Source organism: Candida oxycetoniae, assembly GCF_023343755.2.
Source record: "Candida oxycetoniae strain CBS 10844 chromosome Unknown scaffold42, whole genome shotgun sequence".
NCBI lineage: Eukaryota > Fungi > Ascomycota > Pichiomycetes > Serinales > Debaryomycetaceae > Lodderomyces > Lodderomyces oxycetoniae.
In genome coordinates, this window is record NW_026055416.1 from 98,138 (window position 1) to 119,530 (window position 21,393).

Sequence of the window (21,393 nt, forward strand, 5' to 3'; positions counted from 1 at the left end):
AATCACAATATTACTAAAGAACTATTCTTTTTCCTCTCTTGTTTCTTCTACTAAGGGAAAAAAAAAAAAAAAAAAAAAAAAAAGACCATCATTTGCTTCTGTTGTTCCGCGATGGGGGGAAAAATTGAAATCAGCTCCCAAGATCTAATGATATTGATCGTGTAGATATTTCAAGTAAAATCCAACAACTAAACATTACATTCGTTATTATTACTACTGCTACTACGACTAAGACTACGACTACTGCTGTTGCTGCAGCTGTCGATACACAGATTTATGGTGTCAAACGTTTTGGGTCTCTAGGGAACAATGAAGCACGACGAATATTCTTCAAGTCCAAGAAGAACATAACAACTCTTTCCAATCCTATACCACCACCTGCGTGCGGTGGACATCCATAGGTAAATGCATCAACGTAATTGTTCAAACCGGGTACGTTAGGGTCAACTTCGTGAGCTTGCATTCTCTTTTTCAATAAATCTGGGTCGTGAATACGTTGAGCTCCAGATAATATTTCCTCACCTCTCATAAAAAAATCATATGAATTGGAATACCTTGGATCTTCGGGGTCTGGCATGGTATAAAATGGTCTAACTGCTAATGGGAATTTATCCAAGATATAAAAATCAGTGTCATACTTGTCACGCACCAATTTGCCCAATAACTTTTCATTTTCGGTAGACAAGTCTTCAAAATCGTCAACTTCTTTACCTGCTTCTCTCAACATTGCTATACCCTCCTTAAAGTGCAACTTAACCATTTTACCGTCTTTTGGTATCTTGAAGTCCTCAACTGGAAATTGTCTTCTAACAGTGCTAATTTCTTTACTATATCTGTTTTTCAATTCTGTAAACATGAATAAAAACAATTCTTCCAACACTTGCAATACTTCATCGTAATGTTCTTCAAAAGCCATCTCTAAATCTAACCCGGTAAACTCAGTCATGTGACGGTGTGTGTTTGAATTTTCGGCTCTAAAAACAGGAGCAATTTCAAATACTCTTTCAAAATCCCCTGCAATCAATTGCTGCTTATACAATTGTGGAGATTGTGCCAAAAATGCAGATCCCTTGAAATAGTTGATTTCAAACACATTCGAACCACCTTCAGATGCAGCACCAATAATTTTTGGTGTGTGAATTTCAGTGAAATTTTTCCTTGTTAAAAATTCTCTAAATAACTGACACACTCCCGATTGAATCTTGAAGATTGCCTGGTTTGTAGGGGTTCTCAAATCAATGACTCTGGCATCCAATCTGGTATCTAAGTTGACAACAGGCAAACCCAATTCCTCGGCCTCCTGTTCTGTTCTTGAAGCATCCTCTATCAAAAGGGGCAACTGCTCAGGAGTTTCTTGGATTGTGAAAATCTTTGTTATGTGGATTTCGGCATCTTGCACTGTTGCTGATTTCACCAATTCTTCAACCTTGGCCACTTTACCCTCGACTAACACTATGCTTTCCAAATTTATTGCACCCGTCCACTTAACCATCTGTTTCGAAACAGCCTTGTCATTATCCTCCTCCTTGTTGGTTTTCAATAATGCTTGAATCAAATTCGTTTGCTGTCTCAACGTAAGGAAGACCATGGTAGCACCTTGTTGTCTTGTCTTGTGCACTCTCGCCCTAAAAATGACGGTTTCACCGTCATTGGCAGCCGACAAGTCTGACAAATTAACTCTTTTAGTGCCAGACTTACTTGACGAGTTTATAAGGGGTAATTTCCCATAATTGGATTTTGCTGGATCATTGGCTGCTTCTTGTTCTCTTGCCAACTTCTCTTTAGCCAATTGAGCCTCTCTTTCTGCCTTTTTAGCCTGTTTCTCCTTCTCTTTTTGTAATTTCTTCAATGCCTTTTTAGACAAAGGTTGACCATCTTCACCAAGAATAACCTCGCCTTCTGCAGGGCCCAGGGTCTGTTCCAGAGTACTCCCTTCTCCCGCTTGGTTAATTGACAAATTCTCCAACTTTTCAGCCGACATGGTCTACACTATATTCTTACACAATGTGGATGTTGTAATAAAGGGAAAAAAAAAATTCACTAGAGGAGGAAAATCCCTTTGAGTGTTTCATCGTTGAAAAAGTTTTTCCTCCTGTTAAAAAGCACCGCATATTGTGCGGCTTTTGTAGCAACAAGGGGTGGCACTTTTCTGGAATCAAAGAGTATAAAGACAAACAAGATTCAAATTTTCAACTCTTTTGTGGCAATGTTTCCTTGCAACGTACATGACTAGTTATCGTGGATGAGTATGTGAGCGAGCTGGACCAAACATCTAATCTCTTTATTATTTTAAGACCAAACATCTAAATCTCTTTTTTAATATAAGGCCATACTGTTTTTTTCTCTCTCTATTTTTTGCAATTGCGATGAGATGAGGTGAATAATTCCATCTTCTCTAAATGCAAGACCCATTCAGGCAAAAGAAGCAGAGTATTTTAGCTAGTATATCAACAAATGGCCCTGATAATGTTGATGCTTCGCCTAAAGGTACTATTGATGAGCACTGTTTACCTATAATAAACTTGATCAATGCCCATCCAGATATGGTAACGACATCTTCATGTAGTGGAAGAGTCTCTGTGTATCTAGAGGGGACGCAAGACAAGATAGTTTCCAAAGGAAACCATGGCAAGTGGCTATTTGTGACACATGATCCTTCTGAAATGTTAGACTGGTACAAGACCCTCAATTTCACATTTGAGCCCAATTTTCCCAGCTCTGCTTACAATGCAAGGGGAATTATATACAAATTCGAAGCGCTAATACTACACGTCAAATGTCGAGATTTTGCAACTGCAAAGCAACTATATACAGTTGCTATGGGTTGCGGGTTTCGTGAGAGTGGGATAGGTGGTAACTTTAACGTTGCAATTCGAATTTCGATCAAGCTAGATATCCCCATTGGGTACCAGTATGAAGAGGGAAAATACGTATGCTTTGTTAGTCAAGAGTATCTAGAATATATTACCAAGTTATCGATAGATAGGTTTGATGAAAACTTTAAGAAATTGCAACAGTTGTACAGTGCTATTGAAAAGATGGACTCATAAAAACATCCTCACTATCGAGCAGAGCGAGATAGTGTTGTAAGAAACTACAAAGTATTGCTCCACTAGCTCGCTCTGCTTGATAATGTTTTATATGGTTTAAAGTAAGATTGTAAAACGGCCCCTGGCTAATTCAATTCAAGTTTGTCTACGATTGTATATCACCAATTTTGCTAGACGTGTTATGCAACAAGGATGTTGAGCATGCAGCAGCAACACTAGAGAGTAAAGCGAGCTAGTGGAGCAGTAGAGAGGAGCAGTAGGAGCAGTAGAGAGGATCTCATCTCCTTTACAAAAGAAGAAAATAGTGCTACCATGTCCATTGATGAGTAAGAATGACTATTAACAACAAGTTATATACTCTTATAGATCTTATTTGTATTCTCACCTATTCACTCTTGCTTATAGACTCTTATAGACTATTTGCTCGATAGTATCGGTCAGTGTGCTCTACTATCTCGCTTCGCTCGATAGTGTTGCTTTGCTCGATAGTGTCGCTTACAGGTTTCTATGTACATGGTAGCACGCGGGTTTGATTTCGTTTTCGTTATCAGTGAATAATATTTTTATCCCGATATATATTCAATACCTCTTTTACCAGGATCATTATCGTTTGATATAAATGGCGCCAAAGTTGAAAGAGATACGGTTGTTGTTGTCTAAAATCCAACTAAATGTTGAGGAACTAGCAACTAGCATTGACGAAAGGAACCATCTTTACGCTTTGGGCCTAGCGCCCTCGAGTGATGACAATAATGAGTTGGCGAGTCTCTTGAGTAAAACAATGGGGTATTTCAAAACTATTCAGCAAGACATGTTGCATACTAAAGACGCGGCTGTCAACGATCAATTCGATGATCTTGTGAAGCTGTATAATGAAGCACTTGCGGAAATGCAATCTGATCCAAGCGTAAACGTTGCAGAGTATCAATACGAAAAACCGGTAATTAATAGAGTCCGTTTCAATGATGTCACAACTACCTTCCAGTCTTATCAAGATGTGTCTCCTGAGCCGCAACTAGAATCGGAATCTGCATTGAAGTATTCCCCAGAGTCTGAACCACAAACCGAAACAGAAGGAGAGTCTGAAGCAGAGTTGGAGCAAACTAATCATCAAATGTTTGCGCAACACCAACAAACCATGATGAGACAGGACCAAGACCTTGACTTATTGCACGAACTGATTACGCGGCAAAATCGTATGGGACATGATATTGACCAAGAGTTGAACGAACATTTGATAATATTAAATGATCTAGAGGAAGGAACAGACAATTCTCAGTTGCGAATGCGTAGAGCAACAACAAGATTAAACAAGTTTATACAAACAGCGAGAGAGAATGGCAGTTTGGTGACAATAATAATTCTATCAATAACGCTTATTCTACTACTTATCGTACTTAGTTAGATGGAAATTAACCTAGAAACCCCCCCCTTTGTAACCACATCCCTTTTTTCTTTTTGTCTCTCTTTCAAAAATTCAAGTCATCACTCTCTTCAACTTCACTACTAAAGAACCATATAAATATAACAATATCACCGTATACTATCAATCCACCGGTAACACTCATTATAAACGATCCCAATTCGATTAACCCACAATGATATAACGTCAAGGGTAAAGAGATTCCACTTATGATTAGCAACCCCGTAATGAATTTTGAAAACTCTTGCAAGGGAGTAGCATTCAGGTCATTTGAGTTACCATAGTCATTAAACGTGAGAAAGTTATAGTCCCTAGAACTTTCTATTAAATTAGCTATAATATTGGGTAGTGGAGCTAACAAGAATATTAAAATTACCCATAAGGGCTTATAGTTATTGAATAGTGCACATGATAGTAATATCAATAGAAACCCCGACGCTAAAAAGGCAGATAGAAATATTATTTTGTTTAACGGATTCATTATAACGGACCTACCAAGGAAGATTTAATCACCCTTCTTCCTCCTTTAACTCTTTCTATCTTCAATACATGTTATTAAAATCTTGTAACACCAAAAAATTCAAAAATTAACAGTACATAAGAGCGCTACCAAATACACAAACCTTGGCCCCACGTATAAAGGAGCGGGGCCCTTTATAAAACTTCAAAATCAAAAGTAACTATTAAGATAGAAACAGGGGTCATACCTGTTGAGATACAACAACTCGTATAAAATCAAAATACACATTTATTTACAAATTCTCCTTGAAAAAGAAAACAAAAAACAAAAAAAAAAAAAAAAAGAGATAAAGACGGTAAGGTGGGTTTCTGTTTCTTAGTTTTTTATTTCCAAAACCATCCTTTGTTACCTTTACCGTCATTTTCTCCTCGTATATCCTCGGTATGCTCTTCTTCACTAACCCACTGAGCACTTCCAATAGGTTTCAGTTTAGTGATCTTGGTAAGGGTGCAGTTGCCATCACTAAAGCATTGTTTTCTTGTTTCCAACAATTTTACTTCATTAGTGTCTTCATCCGTAAATAGTTTCGAGCTAACTGAGTTTGAGGTGAGGTAACGGTCCTGCGTATCAAGACCGGCATTTTTGAGCTGTAATAATGCTTTCTTTTCCTGTTCCTTTTCCTTTTCCTTTTCCTTCTTCTCCTTCTCTACATATTGGTTCCTCTTCCAACCCAAATAATCTTCATACTTGTTAAAAAATTTTCCTTGATCCTGCAAGTCAATTATAGGCTTATCCTCAGTTTCACCTACTTGTTTCATTTTTTCGAAAAAATCCTCCTTTGTTATTATTGAGTCTTGTAAATAATTCTTTTTAAAATCTAACAAACGAGTCGAGAATTCACTTGCTGGGAAAAGACATCTCCAGTACCCCTTTTCGTCCCAAATGGATTTTCCTTGTTTGTCCAAACAATCATGGTATTGTCTTATTGAGGGTCCTTTGTAGGCACGATAACCAAATGGGAAACTGCTCAATTTCAAAGGTTCGCCTTGCCAAAATAAGTTGTTTTTCCAAAAGTCTTGCAAGATTGGTGGCACTATATCCTTGGGAAAGCAATTGTTGTTTCCCGCATCTCTAGTTTCGTAAAACGGGGGGAATGCAACTGAGTCTTTGGACCCTTCTGCCAACTCGTCATAATCGTACCCATAATCACGGTCATTTCTTGACTTGGAAAACCAAGTTTCAGACCATCTTTTAGCCTTGTCGTTTATTTCTCTACTAGCATCCAAAGAGACTCCTACAATGGCATTTGTCAAGGAACCAATGTTGGAGATAATCTTATCAAAGCTCTCAACATACTTTTCCAAATCCTCATTATGTGAAGAGGCCTTGGATACCGCATCAGCATTTAAATCATCCGATTTCTTTGTTCCACACATCTGGTCAACCTTACCTGTTCCAACTTGTATCTGGTCAACCTTACCTGTTCCAACTGACGTAGATAAAACTAATACAAATTACTTAAAAAGTCACTTATCAAAATCAAAAGTGGCAAATTGGTTTTTAAGGGGGGAGGGATTATCCCTTGCCTTTTATACATTTCTTTTTTTCTATAACCCCTAAATCAAATGTGTAAAGGAATTCATTAGGGTAAGGACAATTTTGGAAACTAGCGGCGTAGAACATTCGCCAAATTTCGCTGTACAACACACGGGTTTATTGGCTACATAGTGGTGAAAATTTCAGTATTGTGCTATGGGTAAGTGGGCTAATTTTGCAGATGACCGTGCTAGTAGAGGATCAAGATGGTAGCTAGTAGAGGAAATGAAGGTGTGGCTAGAGATGGAGGTGAAGGTGTGGCTAGAGGTGGAGATGAAGGTGTGACTAGAGATGGAGGTGAAAATGTAGCTAAAGAGGATCTTGTAGATAGTATAAGATGAGATGATGGCAGGTAATGGTGGAAATGAATTGATTTTCAGACAAGGGAGGTTTATCATATATTCTGTATATGAAGCGCCAATTTTATAACCAATACTTACCACGAAAATAGGTTTCACAATATAAATTATACCTATTAAGCAACTCCCTAAAAAGTAATCTATATCATGCTGTTTCAAACCTACCCACACCTATTACCAAAAGTCCGTGTCATTAATTCAGGCTAAACTTGCCCTACTGCCCAGACTCGACCCGACCCATAGATGATAAACGAGAAATGTGCTACCAAGTGCCGAACTCATCGCACAATATCCATTCACCCCATCTATAACCCCATTTAAATACAAAGGTGAAAGTTTCAACCCCCCCCCCCCAGCTTTGCAGTAGTCGACAGGCTCAATAGGTAGATAGCGTGAAACCTGACAATTGCCGAAAGAGTCGGGATAACGCTAGACCCAACAGGAAGGAGCAATTTATGTCAACGAATCAATGAACCCAGTACTATATAAATCTGCTTCAAATGTCTTTAAACATGCAACAAAGTGCCAATTTTCAGGTCAACGTTTGTTCACTGTTACTTCAAGTCAACGTTTGCTCACTGATGCTTCAAGTCAACGTTTGCTCACTGATGCTTCAGGTTGCGTGTCTACGGACTTTCCCATAAACTCTACTAAAAAATTAATTCATCCAACGTCTCCCGCAAGAACAAGATTTGCCCCATCACCTACCGGATTTCTACATTTAGGCTCGTTACGAACAGCTTTGTACAACTATTTATTAGCAAAAAACACCGGTGGACAGTTTATACTACGTATAGAAGATACAGATCTGCTGCGACTTGTCCAGGGCGCAGAAAACAACATCCTTGACACATTGAAATGGTGCAATTTAGATATAGATGAAGGTCCTGAAAAGGGCGGACCCTTTGGGCCTTATCGACAGTCACAAAGAAAGCACATTTACCAAAAGTATGCTCAAGAGCTATTGGATAGAAAATTAGCTTACAAATGCTACTGCTCAAAGTCTCGCTTGGACCAATTAAGAGAATCAGCTAAACGTTTAAAACCACGTACAACTGTTTCCTACGATAGAAAGTGTTTGAACTCACCCGATTATGGTGAAGAATCCTATGTGATTCGTTTCAAGTCACCAAATGAGTATCCCACAATCACTGATCTTCTACATGGTGACTTGAGCTTGCAACCACAATATAATCTCAAAGATAAAAGATTCGACGATTTTGTCATATTGAAAAACGACGGCATGCCGACGTACCATTTTGCCAATGTTATTGACGATCACCTCATGAAAATTACGCATGTCATTAGAGGCGAAGAATGGTTGTCATCAACTCCGAAACATATAGCCCTTTATACCGCTTTTGGATGGGAACCTCCCAAGTTTGCACATGTTCCACTTTTAACGTCATTGGAAGATAAGAAATTATCAAAAAGAAAAGGTGACTTGAACGTTATTCATTTGCGCGAACAAGGAATACTACCTCAAGCATTGTTGAATTTTGTAGCTTTATTCGGTTGGTCCCCACCGAGGGAACTTCACCAAAAACTAACTGAGGTATTTAGCTTGAACCAGTTAATTGAGTTGTTTTCTCTAGATCAATTGACCAAGGGAAATGCTAAAGTGGCTGATCTGAAATTGCACTTTCTTCAAAAGGAACATTTTCAACTCGTTTGTAAGGATCCAAAAAGTGTGGGAAAAATGATTGATGAAGTTTATGAAGAGTTTCAAAAAATCGGAGCAGTCAAGAGTAAAGAAAATTTAAGAGCAGCTTTAGTTACATTGGCCCCATATATAACCAATGTCAATGAATTAAAGGATCACGCATACCTTTTTAAGGATTTGGATTACTCAAACATTGATCCCCCGAAACGACTTTCTCAAGCTCAAAAAATTCTTGAAAGTGTTATAATAGATGGAACTAAAGGTATTGTTGACCGTTTAGTCAACAATATGGGAGTACCCAAAAAGGATGTATTTGAGATCCTAAGGTTACTGTTAAGTGGTGGTAAAAAGGGAGTTCCTGTCCCGAAAATAATCGAACTCCTAGGGGAAGAAGAATGTATTACTAGAGCAAAGAAAATGGTAGACTTATTAGAGAGAGTGAAATAAAAGAGAATTGTAAATAAAAGGATAAAACAGCAGCCTTGTTTAGAAAAAATTAAGAATAAAAAGTAAAGTAGACGGGGTATGTGTTGTGTGTTCACGCAGCTATAAACCTATTAGCGAAATCTAGAAAACCGCCTTCTTTTCGATCGTTATTCTCTTCTAATAATGGACCTGTAAAAATGCAATGAATCATCATATCCGGATGATAGTATAATCCTGTCAAAAGCTTAGGGGTCACCAAAAAATATTGTGATTTGTGATTTGTGCATGCAGTATGCACAAGGTACCGATGAGCCATCTGCTCATTCTTTGGGTCCATACCTTGGTTAATTTCGTCAACAATTCGAAATGGCGCGTCTGATAGTCCTTGTAGTGACATGATAAAAAAAATCGTAGACACTGCTCTCTCACCTCCGGATTGTGATTGATGGTCAAGAACTTTCAACTCAGATTCTTGTCTAAATTTAACCATAATTTGTAATTTCCAATCTTTGAATCTTTCCCCTTCAACCAATTCAACCCTTCCTTCACTTCCGACTTTTCCAAACCTTTTGCTAAAAGCTAAGGAAATTTGATGAATAAATTTACTTAATTCGGCCTTCCACACAGTTGAAATTGAACGAATTTTCTCATCTAATTTAAACTTGTCCGCTTCGAATTTGGGAAGATCCGTTTCTGCCCTTTCAATTTCTTGTAACTTTATTCTAAGTAAGTTCACCGAGCCTCTATCTGCGGTGGACATAACAGACAATTCGTCCTCGAAATGTTCCATTTTCTTTCTTATAGTAGATTCGGTAAATGTGTTGCTCTCAATATAAACTTGTGCTACTCCTGCAATCAAAATACGTTCTTCTTCAGTGTAACGTGCATTTGTTTTTTTCATCTCTTCATACTCGGGAGACTCTTTTATCTTTTCGTATTCGTTTTTATATTTGATATAGTCCTGCTGGAGTTTCTTCTCCAATTGTCTAAGTTCTTCCACTAAGGATTCCGCCGTCTTTTGCCGATTCTTTAACTCGAGCATTTCAAAATCGCAAAGCTTGCTTTCAATCTGCTGGTTGGAATATTTGCAAAACAACTCACTCATTTCGGCGGACTCTGCCGAAAACTCGGCGTACTTATCTGTGATCCTCTGTTCGTAGGACCTGATCTTGTGAGTATAATCTTTGTTAGCGTCTCTTTCCAATTTTTGTGCTTTTTCCCCTTTTATCGTGATTCTTCCTTCAATTTTGGTTGCATTACTTATAACTTCCTTCAATTTCTGCTGTCTACCTTTAATTTGAGACAACTGGTTTTTCACCGAGCGTATTTTCGATTCAATACCCTCAACCCGGGTCTTGTATTCGGCATAAATTTCCTTCTTTTCTCGAATTTCTGCCTTGTAATTCTCAACCGTACTTTTAATTGTCTTTTTCTCCAGCTCAGATAAACCCAAAGTCTCAAAAAAGTTGGACCTGGAAATTTTCTCTGTCAGGTAATAAACTTGTTTGGAGCCGTATTTGGATTTCATAACATTAAACAACGTGTCGCCACTAATAAACTTTCGAAACGGGAAACTTCCACTTGAGGAATCTGTTAATCTTTTTATTTGTGCTTCTGTCAACTTGTGTCTACTAATAGGAATTGCATGAAGTTTTGAGCTATTGCAAAGCATGCTCAAAACTTCCGTAGGACCAGTAACGTAATCCAACAAATATCCTTCAAAGCCCAAGGAAGCTAATTTTTCAGCTGGAAATTCTGGCTTAGGGATTCGAACTTCTGCAAGCTTTCGAAGTGGGGTATTAGTTTTCGTTCTTTGCGAGTACTCATTCATCAACTCGTAGCCAAGCTGTGAGCTCACGGTGAATGCAAAAAGTGTATTCTTGTCAACCACTTTTTCAACAGCAGCAGCAAAATGTCTTTCCTTCACATTACAGGATATGACTGGCGCCTCAAAATAATTACCTCGAAATTCATCGAGTTCTCGCAAAGTGCAATGCATCTTGAAAGAATCGTCACGTAGCCTAAACGGTTTCCTTTCTCGACTAGCTTCAGCCATCAATAAGTCCAATTTATCGTTTCCTTGAAGCCTGTTTTCTTCCCTCCTCATTTTCATGGTCAAATCCTTTATATCCGAGCTTAAATCATTGATTTGGTGACTTTGATCATCAAGTTTATTTTGAAGATCACGCAAAATGGATTTACTCTCTGAATAACTGGCACTGAGCTCCTCGATTTCGGTTTTGTCTATATTTCCAATAATTCTTCGCTGCTCAATCAAGTTTTGAATCTCACTCCTCACCTGTTCCAATTCTTGCTTCTTCTGCTCGGTTCTAGTCTTATAGGATTCCAAGTTTTGTACAAGAGCAGAAATTTCATCTTGAGTATTTCGTAGTTTGTCTTTGTGTCGTTCGATATTTGATTTGATAAAATTTCCTTCCTTTTCCAGTTTTTGCACTTTGGTATTTTGGGTTTCAATTTCTAGTTTGAGTTTGCCCAAATCTTCTCTCAAGGGGGCAAAATTTTGATCAAATAAAGAAAGTCTCTTTTTAGCCTGATTCTTTTTATGTTTCAAATGTGATTGTTTTTCTTTCATGTCTTGCCATCTTGCATAAGGGATCAATAGTCGATGGTTTTCCAACTCCTTTGACTTGTTTTCATAATCTTGTAGTTTTCTTGCCTCTTCTTCCAATTTCGATCTTTCCAAATGTAACTGCTCTAGCCTATTTTTCAACTGTTCAATTTTCAATTGAAACTCTTGACTTTTTGTATCTTTTTGTATCAAATCCTCGTGCATAGCCAAGAGATGTCCGTCCTTCAATGTTCTTTCTGTTTCCATGAGCAACTTTTCTGAGGATAAACCAGCAAACTCAGCAACTCTCTCTTGAGGGAGAAAATGACAAAGATTATCCAACTGAATGTTGAATTTTGACCGCAACTCTTTCACAGCAGACTCTGTGCTCTTTTTTCGATTTATTGACCAAATTGACTCCTTTGCTGAGAAATCTCGTTCAACAACTATTGGCTCTTCACCAATTTCATTTTCAATGGTGATCTCAATTGCGGCTCTTTCATGGCCTGTTTTGATCATCGATTTCAAGTTCTTCCGTTTTATCAAATCAATCTTACCTGCGAGGCCAATACAGATAGCAGCAACTAAAGTGGACTTTCCACTTCCATTAGGACCAATAATCATGTTCAATGTCGGCGAAAGGACAAACTCCGTGTATGAATAAGTGGTGAAATTCCATACTCTAATCTTCCTTAGAAAACCCGGTCGAAACGGCACCACTTCTCTCGTCCTCCTGCTGCTCTTCCTCTTCTTCAAAGAGGGCTGTTCTAAACCATCCATCATCTAGACTCCCTAGCTAGCTCAATCAATATAGAAAAGAAGGGTCGAGGGAAGCTCTTGTCAAAATTATAAACACTAAAACACTCCTTCTCTATTGTTTAACAATATTGATTATACCTTTGAAAAAGAAGATTACGCGTTTTCTGTGTGTCTTTTTTTCCTTGACAGAAAAACGTCGATGACAAACTGCGCGATGGGGCGCGATGGGGCGCGATGGGACTCGATGGGCTTTGACATGGGGAAATAGACCTGTATTTATTGGGAAACAGACTTGTACTCTTTAGGAAATAGACCTGTATTCTTTGTATTTGGATAAAGCTTTAGGAGAAAGAGAAAAAGAGGGAAAGAACAAGGAGATTGGGCTACTTTAGATGAGGCTACTTTATCTTCAAGTATATTTGTATTACATTTATTGTAGACTATGACATCTTGGACATAGCATATGTGGCTATTGTGGCTATAGCATGCTATCTATAAGTTTTGACATGCTCCACTATCGAGCAGAGCGAGATAGTGGAGCAACAAGCTAGTGTTTTAACGAGCTAGTCAGTGTCATAACGAGCTAGTCAGTGTCATAACGAGCTAGTCAGTGTGTAACAAGTTACAAAGTGTTGTGGCCCACTATCGAGCAAAGCGAGATAGTGTTGCTAGTGTCGGTGACAGATTGTGTTGGTGACAGATGGTGTTGGTGACAGATGGTGTTGGTGACAGATGGTGTTGCTAGTGTGCTCCACTATCTCGCTCTGCTCGATAGTGTTGCTAGTGTTGCTAGTGTTGCTAGTGTTGCTAGTGTTGCTAGTGTCGCTCTGCTCGATAGTTTAATAGTAGGAGACCCCATATAAGGTCTGCAAATGTGTATGATCCTTTTGCCATTCTGTAAGTATATTCATCATGTTATCCTCCAACAACACATCCAGCTCATCTTCAACTTGATCCTTATTGAGCTTTTTTCTCTTATAATCATGTATCATGTTGACCAATTTCAATATTCCCTTTCCGCCTAGTATGGCGTTTTCATGATCATCCTTGATCTCAACGTTTATAACATGAACAATTCGCTTTAGGCTCAGATTTGCATCGGCGGGGAAGGTGGAGTTATTATTGCTATACATCCTAAACATCAAATCTTCCATTACACTATCAAAACACCTCTCTTCACACGTTATCACCAAATCAAACTTGCCTGCATAGGAGTTGGAGTGCCATTTTTCAGGTGCAGGCTTAACGTCCTTGTTTCGCCTCAACATTTGCATAACACCATTCAGTTCGTATATGTTCCCAGCATTTTGACTAACAAGATCCTGGTATATCTTGTCGTAAGGAGTACCAAATTCATACACATTTGGTCGATCTATCGATACACCAGGTAACCGTACCGCTGAACCTGTCCCAAACGATTGAACATTATACCCGGCATCCATAAGCTGCTTGTGTGACTCCATCGACCTATTATTATTCGAGGCACAAACAGTGCATATCTTCAAACTATCCTCTATCATCTACTTGTATACTCTCTATATTGCAATGGTCTTGACTCCTGATCTCTCTATTGCAATAATCTAGACTTCTAATCTCTATAGATAATTTTTCATACTAGTGCTTCTCATCTCTTTGTAAAAATCGGTTTCAATGTCGTCTGCTTTCGCGACACTGAATCAATTTACGTCAGAGGCAGAAAGGAGTTTCAGTGTCGTATGTTTTTTCTTTTTTTGCGACACTGAATCAATTTACGTCAGAGGCAGAAATTTCAATTACTTCACGTAAAATCTGAAACAAGTAATCAAAGTTGCTGCCGATTTGATAAATCCACTCTTCTTTGCTAACCAGTGAATATAAAGCAATGTAAATTCCTTAATAGCAAATAAGTTAATAGTAGACATATTTTTCTTTTCTGAGCCTCTTATTATTTTCTATAATGATTAGATTATTTCAATCATTTTGCTTGTTCTTTTTCAGCATTCATCTATTTCTCTATGGTGTAATTGCTGATCAAGTAATTGGTAATGTTGCGTATGTACATTTAGGTGTAGAATCAAAAGTTGTGCTTCGACAAATTAAAGATGGTACCAATCCATATGATTTACCAATCGAGAGTTTTTCGGATTTTGTCGTGAATTTGGATGCAGTAGAGTATTTGCATCGGATATCAGGACGTACTGAATTTAAAGAGCTGCAGGAGCTGAAGTTAAATGATTATGACCTGCAGGAGCTGAAGTTAAATGATTATGACCTGCAGGAGCTGAAGTTAAATGATAAACAGTTGATAGAGATTGCTCAGAGATATATTCCTACAACAAGTAATGATGGAAAAGGTTTGGGAAGCATCATTGCATTTGTTAAGCAAAAACCATCCGAGTTGATCTTGTGGATTTTCAAACAATTTATCAATCCCTTTAAGTTCTTGTTTGGTAACTTTGCGTTCAAGAGCTTTACTTTTTGCTTTGCTTTGATCAAAAGGATCCCCTTCTACACGAGAAAAGTAACTGGCTGGTACTATGGTACACTGAGCTTGCCAGTAAAATGTTTTGTTGGTTTGGACTGGATCGATACAGAGGCTCAAGGACCGTTTTTGGTTGGATGGGAAACATTTACCTTAAATGACAATTGCGCTGAAACAGTGACTAAGGAATCAATTGAAAAAACTTTATCTCATGGCAAAATAAATGCAATTGAGGATGCAAATGCAAGTCTTTGCCATTTGTACAAACACGAAGCAGGCGCTGACTCGGGAGAATGGATTGCAAAGATTAGAATATTTCCAGTCGTGAAGGAGAATAAGGATGGGTTTAAATTTCAAGATGATATTAATAATAGTATATGGGACATATCATGTGTTGAAGCAGGCGCCAACAAGGATAAAAACAAATCACTTTTTTCATATTTACAAAGCTATCTTGTAGCTTTGATTTAGATAATGCCAAAAAAAAAAAAAAAAAAAAAAACAGGATGAAAACAACCTACTTTACCCTTACTTACCCAAATCTATAAATTCCTCTTCGTTTTTCTTGACATTGAGGTTAACAAAATCTTCTTCCTCACCTCCTTGTACTTCTTCCCAAGACTGAGTTATAGAAGACTCCTGAGGTACAACGGTTACCAATGGGTGGAAATGGAGAATCTTGTTTTTGGACAGTGTACATTCAAGTTTAAATGATTGATACTCAGCCATAGTTTTTACTAATATTCCAATCATCATTGATGGATCAAGCATTTCAATGTTCAATTTGCTATATTCTGTAACGTGATAGCTATTGGTGTTGATTGGCTCCTCGACCATCTGCGGTGAATGCGGATCCAAATATATCAACTCGTCATCATTCTCATAGCCGAGAAAATAAAAGCTCGAAGAAGGTTTGCCACCTGCAATGCCCACTGAATATTCCGAAGCTAGTAGCTGCAAAATACTGTCATGATAATACTTGTTTACTTGGTCTATACCAAGCCGTATAGGAAACAACAAAAGAAGCGGTTTCTTTTCCTTTTGAAAAATCTCTTCAATCTCATCATCGTATAGATCGCAGTTTTCACTCACATACACAAATGGAACTGGCACCAAGGAGTCAGCGTCATTCTTTTCATTTTGTTCAGCAGTAAGCTTTTTGATGGATGCTGAAGCTGCGTTCGGCCCAAACCACTGACCAGGCTTTATCTGTAAAGGTGATCCACTAACAACTCTAATAAAATTATGTAGCGAAAATGGTGACTTTATATTATCTTGAAACAAAGCTATAATTTGTGAAAATATCTCTTTATCCCTCTGCTTCTTGTCGTCCACTTCATTCTGCTTCTTGTCGTCCACTTCATTCTGCTTCTTGTCGTCTTCCGCTTTATTCTGCTTCTCCTTCTTTTCTTCTTGCTTGCTTTTGGCTAGTTTCAACATTGTATTTGCTAAAAGGTTTTGTGATGTTCGAATCATGCATCCCCAACCGGCATCACTAGTAAAATTCTCGTTATCTAGTAAACTTTTCAAATTCTTCAAATTGTTTAAAGTTTGTTTATTGAAAACAATCGAGGAAAAGAAAAATATTGGCTTGGGTCCATCCTCTGACTTGGGTATGGGTTCAAATCCACATCTATATGACATCCATAGAAGACTGCTGACCCGGTCTTTTGCGTCCACGGCATTATCAAATTCTTTGCCTAAAACCACAAAATTATTTCTTGCACTACTGCTTTGCAGTGGAAGCTCACAAAATGATCGATTACTCGCCTGCTCATTACCCGCCTGCTCATTACTCACCTTCTCATTATCCGCCTGCTCATTACCGCTAGGTTCCTGGCCATTAATTCCAGAAATATCCCTCATAAACGCCGAAAACCTCTCTAAATTCCGCCCTAGATTCCTCCCCACGAATGGTATCTCTGGAGTATCAACCACCTCTCGCGGCTCCTCCTCTGAAATATCTCTGCTGCCTAGAACCACCACCACGTCGTTTTTGTTACTTTCATCTTGGTCCATTTTCTTATATGCAAATCCCTCTTGTGTCTTATACCAACCAACCAGATATTCCCGTTGCATAAACTGGATTTCCTTGTTATCAACAAAAGAACTAGCCCTCTCTTCCTCTTCCTTATCGCTAAGGGAAATACTTATTTGCCAGAAGAAAAAATAAAAAAAAATAAAAAAAAAGAAATCAGTGACAGACGCCGCACTTAGCGAGGCGTTCACAATTAAGCTACCATATGTCGAACTGAATCACTCTTTATGCGATGAGATTGCTTGTTTGTAGTGTTTGGTTTACTTGCTTCTATTCGTAAAGGTTATTTATTGCTTTGAGAGTGTTGTGTTATTTGTAGAGAAGTCGGAAGTATGCCTAAAAGAGGGAATAGACGAGGTCGCGGCTCATCTCGCGGTGGTCGTGGAAGATTTAGATCTAATCTGAAAAAGTCTATCCAGGGAAACAAGCCTAAATCAACAAGCTATAATAATAGTTCTTCTTCACAATATCAAGAATTGTTTGATCCTGACTCGTTGTATGTTCCAAGAGGAAAAATGGCCCAAGCCGGCTTAAATTTTGGAAGGCGAAAGTACGGACATCTTGAAGAGGAAGCTCGGTATACAGAAGCACATCATGCAGATACTATGCGTCAAAGTTTTCGAAATCGACCAGTGATTTTTGTAAAGGCAAAGGAAGTTTATGATCCAAATGTGATACTAAATAAGTTATCCGAGCAAAGAAATAATGATCTTGGTGATGCTATTGATGTTGAGTTAAAGAGAATCTCACTAGAAGAGGAAGAAGAGGAAGAAGAAGAGGAAGAACAAGAGGAAGAACAAGAGGAAGAAGAACAAGAGGAAGAAGAACAAGAGGAAGAAGAGGAAGAAGAGGAAGAATATGTCGATGAAGATGATGTTGATGAGGATGATGATGACGAGAATGCCATGGAAGAGGCGGAAAAGTTGCAGAGCACTATAAACCAAGTCTTAGAAGATGAACAAGAGGAGTTGGTTTATATGATACAAAATCAAGAGCCGAAACCAATGATCACGTCTAGGGAGGATTTAGTAAAAGAGATGACAATGAATATTAAAGAAGTTGGTCAAGGAGTACTGAGAGAGGAAGAAGAAGAGGAACAAGAGGAACAAGAGGAACAAGAGGAACAAGAAGAACAAGAGGAACAAGAGGAACAAGAGGAACAAGAGCAAGTGCAGAAGGAAGAACTAGATGTTACTAGCCATCAATTTATAGAGGCTCCTGTACAAGATAGTGTGGAAATATTCTTTGACGATCCAGCAGATGGTGAGAAACTTCTACTCAAGAAAGACGATATCGACAACAAACCCAACTCATCAGTAGAATCAGACCCAGAGTATGGATATTTAGAAGAAGATTATGAATTTGATGTTTCCAAAATTGAAGTATCAAATATCAGGTTTGGCATAGAAAATCTGTATTTTTTAAAATGTGCAGACTTGACAGGCAGTGTTGATGATACATTTCATTGGGTTGGTGAGGAAGAACTCGTAGAATATGTATTGACCAATGGTGTTAAAAGAAATCGGTTAGCTAAGTTTTTGTCCTACATCACAAAAGGAATGATTGATGGGACAACATCAGAGTCTGAACTAGATGTGTACGTCAGCGAAAGTTCTTGTGAAAGTGACGACAAAAGTGAAGAGAATAGCATCAATTTCGAGTCCGATGAAAATCTAGAAGACCTTATCGCATACTGCAAAACTAGTACACAAGGATTAGTTCCAATACTAGATCGAGATTTTTCAAACAATATTCCCGCAAAAAAGAGATCAGGGTTTGATGAAAACTATTTGGATTCGGAGATTCAAGAATCTTTAGCACGTCAGCTTAAAAACTATAACAGAAACAAAAAGAATAAGAGAAAGGAACGAAAACAAAAACAAATTGAAGAGGCTGTGTTACATAACGATATGTTGATTCGATATCCGGAATCATTATCAATACGACAAATCCAAAGTGAATTTGAAGACCTACTCAGCGATGAATTAAGACAGTCGATGAGCTTTCCAACTTTGGATACACATGGACATAAAACCATTATGAATATGGCAGATTGTTATCATATGACTGTGGATAAATGCGGTCCACCTGGTGTGAGAAAGTACCTCAAAGTTTCCAAAACTAGAGCAACTTTCAAAACAGCACCTAATTATGATCGAGTACAAGCAATTTTAAGAGGTCGTCCTATATTTCATAGAATCGATAGAAAACCAAACAAGGATAAAGGTGCAAAAACTATATCTAAAAGTGGAAATGGCATTAGGGCCAGATTCAAAGAAGGTGATGTTGTAGGTGCTGAAGCACCTGAGATTTCCCAAAGCAATTTAGGTAGACAAATGTTGGAGAAGTTGGGTTGGTCAAAAGGCGAAGGTTTGGGTCTTGCAGGAAGAGGAATAAATGAGCCGATTATAGCAAAGGTCAAAATGTCTAAAACTGGTATTAAGTAAAAAGAAAGCAAAAAAAAATGATTATTATTGAATTGAATACATGATGTATGGAGGACAGGATGAGTAATTATGACAATGATGAGGATGAGGGTGGTAATGCAATGTAAAAGCCAGTGGTTATTTTCTTTTCTTCTTCGCTTTAGATGATTTTATAGAAGGTTTAGAGAATGCAACATGATTCTCCGATTTTACATGATTAAATAATTGGTTTCTCGAGCTAAAGGATTGTCCACAAACCGTGCACTTTTCCATACCCGAAGTGGAAGTACATGCACTCCTACTAGTACTGGTGTTCTGTTTACTTGGAGTAGATTCTCTTGAACTTTTATTATTTATTTTGGTCTTTTTCTTATTTTTCTTCTTTTCCTTTTTATTATTGCCAATGTTCCAATCATCGTCCGAATCTTCCAATTTGGAACCAACCATGAGTTTTGCCAATTCTTCTTCTAAATTATTTTTGGATTCATCTGTGGCTCTCTCAGATTCAACAGCCTGAGTAGTGCCATTTATACGATTCTCGCTTTTCAAAACTTTAGCGTTTTCCTGCACTTCCTCAACCTTGTGCATCAAGTTTTCTTCCCTCGCATCCAGACTGCCGCTACTTTCACTGAGTTCATTCTCATCCTCGCTTGTTTCCTCAAATTCACTTTCTGCTGTCTCAAATTCATCACCATTTTGTCCCTCGTTATCATCATCATCGATACCCAATTCAATACCTTCTTGTCTCATTTCCCATTTCATCTGTCGAACAGCCTTCTTGTGTTTCTTACTCTCCTCGTGTATTTTGAATTGTTGTTCATTTTTCAAGATCTTGTCACAAACAATACACTCAAATTCATGGATCTCTTCTTCTGGATTACTTTCGTACTCCTCAAATTCCGAATCCGTCAACACATCATCATCATCATCATCATCATCATCATCATCAAAGCTACTACCCAAAGCTTCTTCGTTATATTCTTCCAAAATTATGCGATTCAAGTCTTGCTCTTCTTCTTCATTTAGCTTCTGCCAACTTTGTTCCTCATACTCACTGTTGGCTTTTAGTTTCTCTAATCTTTTCAAATTGCGAACTTGGCGAACCATATCATCTGCTTGCTTCTTCCTCTGCAACTTACTCAACTCCTCCATTGCTATTTTATATCTGGGATCTCTCTTTTTAATAAATGCTACATATTTCCGGACAGTTTCATTATATTGTTTTCTTGCCTCATCTCTGATCTTTTTATTTTCACGCTCCATTAATCTTCGAGTTCGACGATCAGGCGCTTGAGAGTACCTATACTCATGTTTCCAGTTAAATGTTTTGCAAGTAGCAAAATTCAGCCATACTTGGTAAAACTCTCGAATATCTTGATTCAAGGAATGACTATTTCCAAATAATGGGTACTTCAAAAATTCCACATTTATCACATACACGTTGTTCTCGTCATCTTTATACTTGTTGAATTCCTCAATACCCTGATATTTACCATGTTGGATTTCTTCTCTTGCCAACCGTTCAAATACCCTCGACACTATAGCGTAAAACCCAGAGACACTATCGTCAACCTGAGTGTACATTCCCGGGTTGAAATATCTCAATATTTCCTCGGTTGAAATAGAGGGGATATGGGATACTCCTCCACCTCCATCTTCTTCTTCAACAATATCTTCATCGTTTAGTATACTCAGTTTATGCGAGTCGTACCATGCTCTTTCTTGAGGATCACTAAGCACTTCATAGGCTGTACGTATTTCAGAAAATTGATGATGAGCTTCTTCTAAATTGTTGGGGTTCTTATCTGGATGTAATTGTAAGGCTTTTTTACGATATGCTCTCTTGAGTTCACTCTCTGTCGCTACTGATGACACTTCCAAAAGTTCATAGTAGCATGTTTTCATAATATAAAGCTTGGGTCTGATGAAGGCTTTCTCTTCCTATACTTTTTTATTTTTATTTTGTTTTATTTTTTTATTTATTTATTTTTTTTTTTTTTCAACATCGCCAGATCTACAATTTTCAATTTTCAATCTCATCTTCTTCAAGACAAGTTTACAACTAAACTCTACTCAACCGATCTCTTGTACATATGATGACAACAGCTAAAAAAAAAAAAAAAAAAAAAAAAAGGGAAAAAAAAAAAAAAAAAAAAAAAAAAA

At 37.9% G+C, this 21,393-nt stretch overlaps 10 protein-coding genes across 10 annotated transcripts; 5 read left to right on the top strand and 5 right to left on the bottom strand. All coding sequences in view use genetic code 12, as the record gives it.

The window, feature by feature from the left end:
- Positions 1–274: 274 nt before the first annotated feature.
- DPS1-1 (aspartate--tRNA ligase) lies at positions 275–1,981 on the bottom strand (the record flags this gene model as incomplete). Its single annotated transcript, XM_049323596.1, has 1 exon — positions 275–1,981. One exon carries the CDS (start codon positions 1,979–1,981, stop codon positions 275–277), a length of 1,707 nt encoding a protein of 568 aa, XP_049180602.1.
- Positions 1,982–2,399: 418 nt separating this feature from the next.
- On the top strand, positions 2,400–3,050 carry KGF56_002375 (tRNA methyltransferase; the record flags this gene model as incomplete). Its single annotated transcript, XM_049323597.1, has 1 exon — positions 2,400–3,050. The coding sequence occupies one exon, from the start codon at positions 2,400–2,402 to the stop codon at positions 3,048–3,050; it is 651 nt and encodes a 216-aa protein (XP_049180603.1).
- Positions 3,051–3,669: 619 nt separating this feature from the next.
- SYN8 (syntaxin) lies at positions 3,670–4,982 on the top strand (the record flags this gene model as incomplete). Its single annotated transcript, XM_049323598.1, has 2 exons — positions 3,670–4,398; positions 4,866–4,982. 2 exons carry the CDS (start codon positions 3,670–3,672, stop codon positions 4,980–4,982), a joined length of 846 nt encoding a protein of 281 aa, XP_049180604.1.
- A 334-nt stretch (positions 4,983–5,316) lies between these two features.
- On the bottom strand, positions 5,317–6,369 carry KGF56_002377 (uncharacterized protein; the record flags this gene model as incomplete). The annotated part of the gene is made up of 1 exon (XM_049323599.1): positions 5,317–6,369. The coding sequence occupies one exon, from the start codon at positions 6,367–6,369 to the stop codon at positions 5,317–5,319; it is 1,053 nt and encodes a 350-aa protein (XP_049180605.1).
- A 366-nt stretch (positions 6,370–6,735) lies between these two features.
- KGF56_002378 (glutamate--tRNA ligase) lies at positions 6,736–8,998 on the top strand (the record flags this gene model as incomplete). The annotated part of the gene is made up of 2 exons (XM_049323600.1): positions 6,736–6,834; positions 7,322–8,998. 2 exons carry the CDS (start codon positions 6,736–6,738, stop codon positions 8,996–8,998), a joined length of 1,776 nt encoding a protein of 591 aa, XP_049180606.1.
- A 91-nt stretch (positions 8,999–9,089) lies between these two features.
- KGF56_002379 (SMC5) lies at positions 9,090–13,768 on the bottom strand (the record flags this gene model as incomplete). The annotated part of the gene is made up of 2 exons (XM_049323601.1): positions 9,090–12,228; positions 13,233–13,768. The coding sequence occupies 2 exons, from the start codon at positions 13,766–13,768 to the stop codon at positions 9,090–9,092; spliced, it is 3,675 nt and encodes a 1,224-aa protein (XP_049180607.1).
- Positions 13,769–14,241: 473 nt separating this feature from the next.
- Positions 14,242–15,237, top strand: KGF56_002380 (uncharacterized protein; the record flags this gene model as incomplete). Its single annotated transcript, XM_049323602.1, has 1 exon — positions 14,242–15,237. One exon carries the CDS (start codon positions 14,242–14,244, stop codon positions 15,235–15,237), a length of 996 nt encoding a protein of 331 aa, XP_049180608.1.
- Positions 15,238–15,294: 57 nt separating this feature from the next.
- On the bottom strand, positions 15,295–16,845 carry KGF56_002381 (cysteine protease; the record flags this gene model as incomplete). Its single annotated transcript, XM_049323603.1, has 1 exon — positions 15,295–16,845. The coding sequence occupies one exon, from the start codon at positions 16,843–16,845 to the stop codon at positions 15,295–15,297; it is 1,551 nt and encodes a 516-aa protein (XP_049180609.1).
- Positions 16,846–17,136: 291 nt separating this feature from the next.
- KGF56_002382 (uncharacterized protein) lies at positions 17,137–19,251 on the top strand (the record flags this gene model as incomplete). The annotated part of the gene is made up of 1 exon (XM_049323604.1): positions 17,137–19,251. One exon carries the CDS (start codon positions 17,137–17,139, stop codon positions 19,249–19,251), a length of 2,115 nt encoding a protein of 704 aa, XP_049180610.1.
- A 117-nt stretch (positions 19,252–19,368) lies between these two features.
- On the bottom strand, positions 19,369–21,135 carry KGF56_002383 (uncharacterized protein; the record flags this gene model as incomplete). The annotated part of the gene is made up of 1 exon (XM_049323605.1): positions 19,369–21,135. The coding sequence occupies one exon, from the start codon at positions 21,133–21,135 to the stop codon at positions 19,369–19,371; it is 1,767 nt and encodes a 588-aa protein (XP_049180611.1).
- Positions 21,136–21,393: the final 258 nt, after the last annotated feature.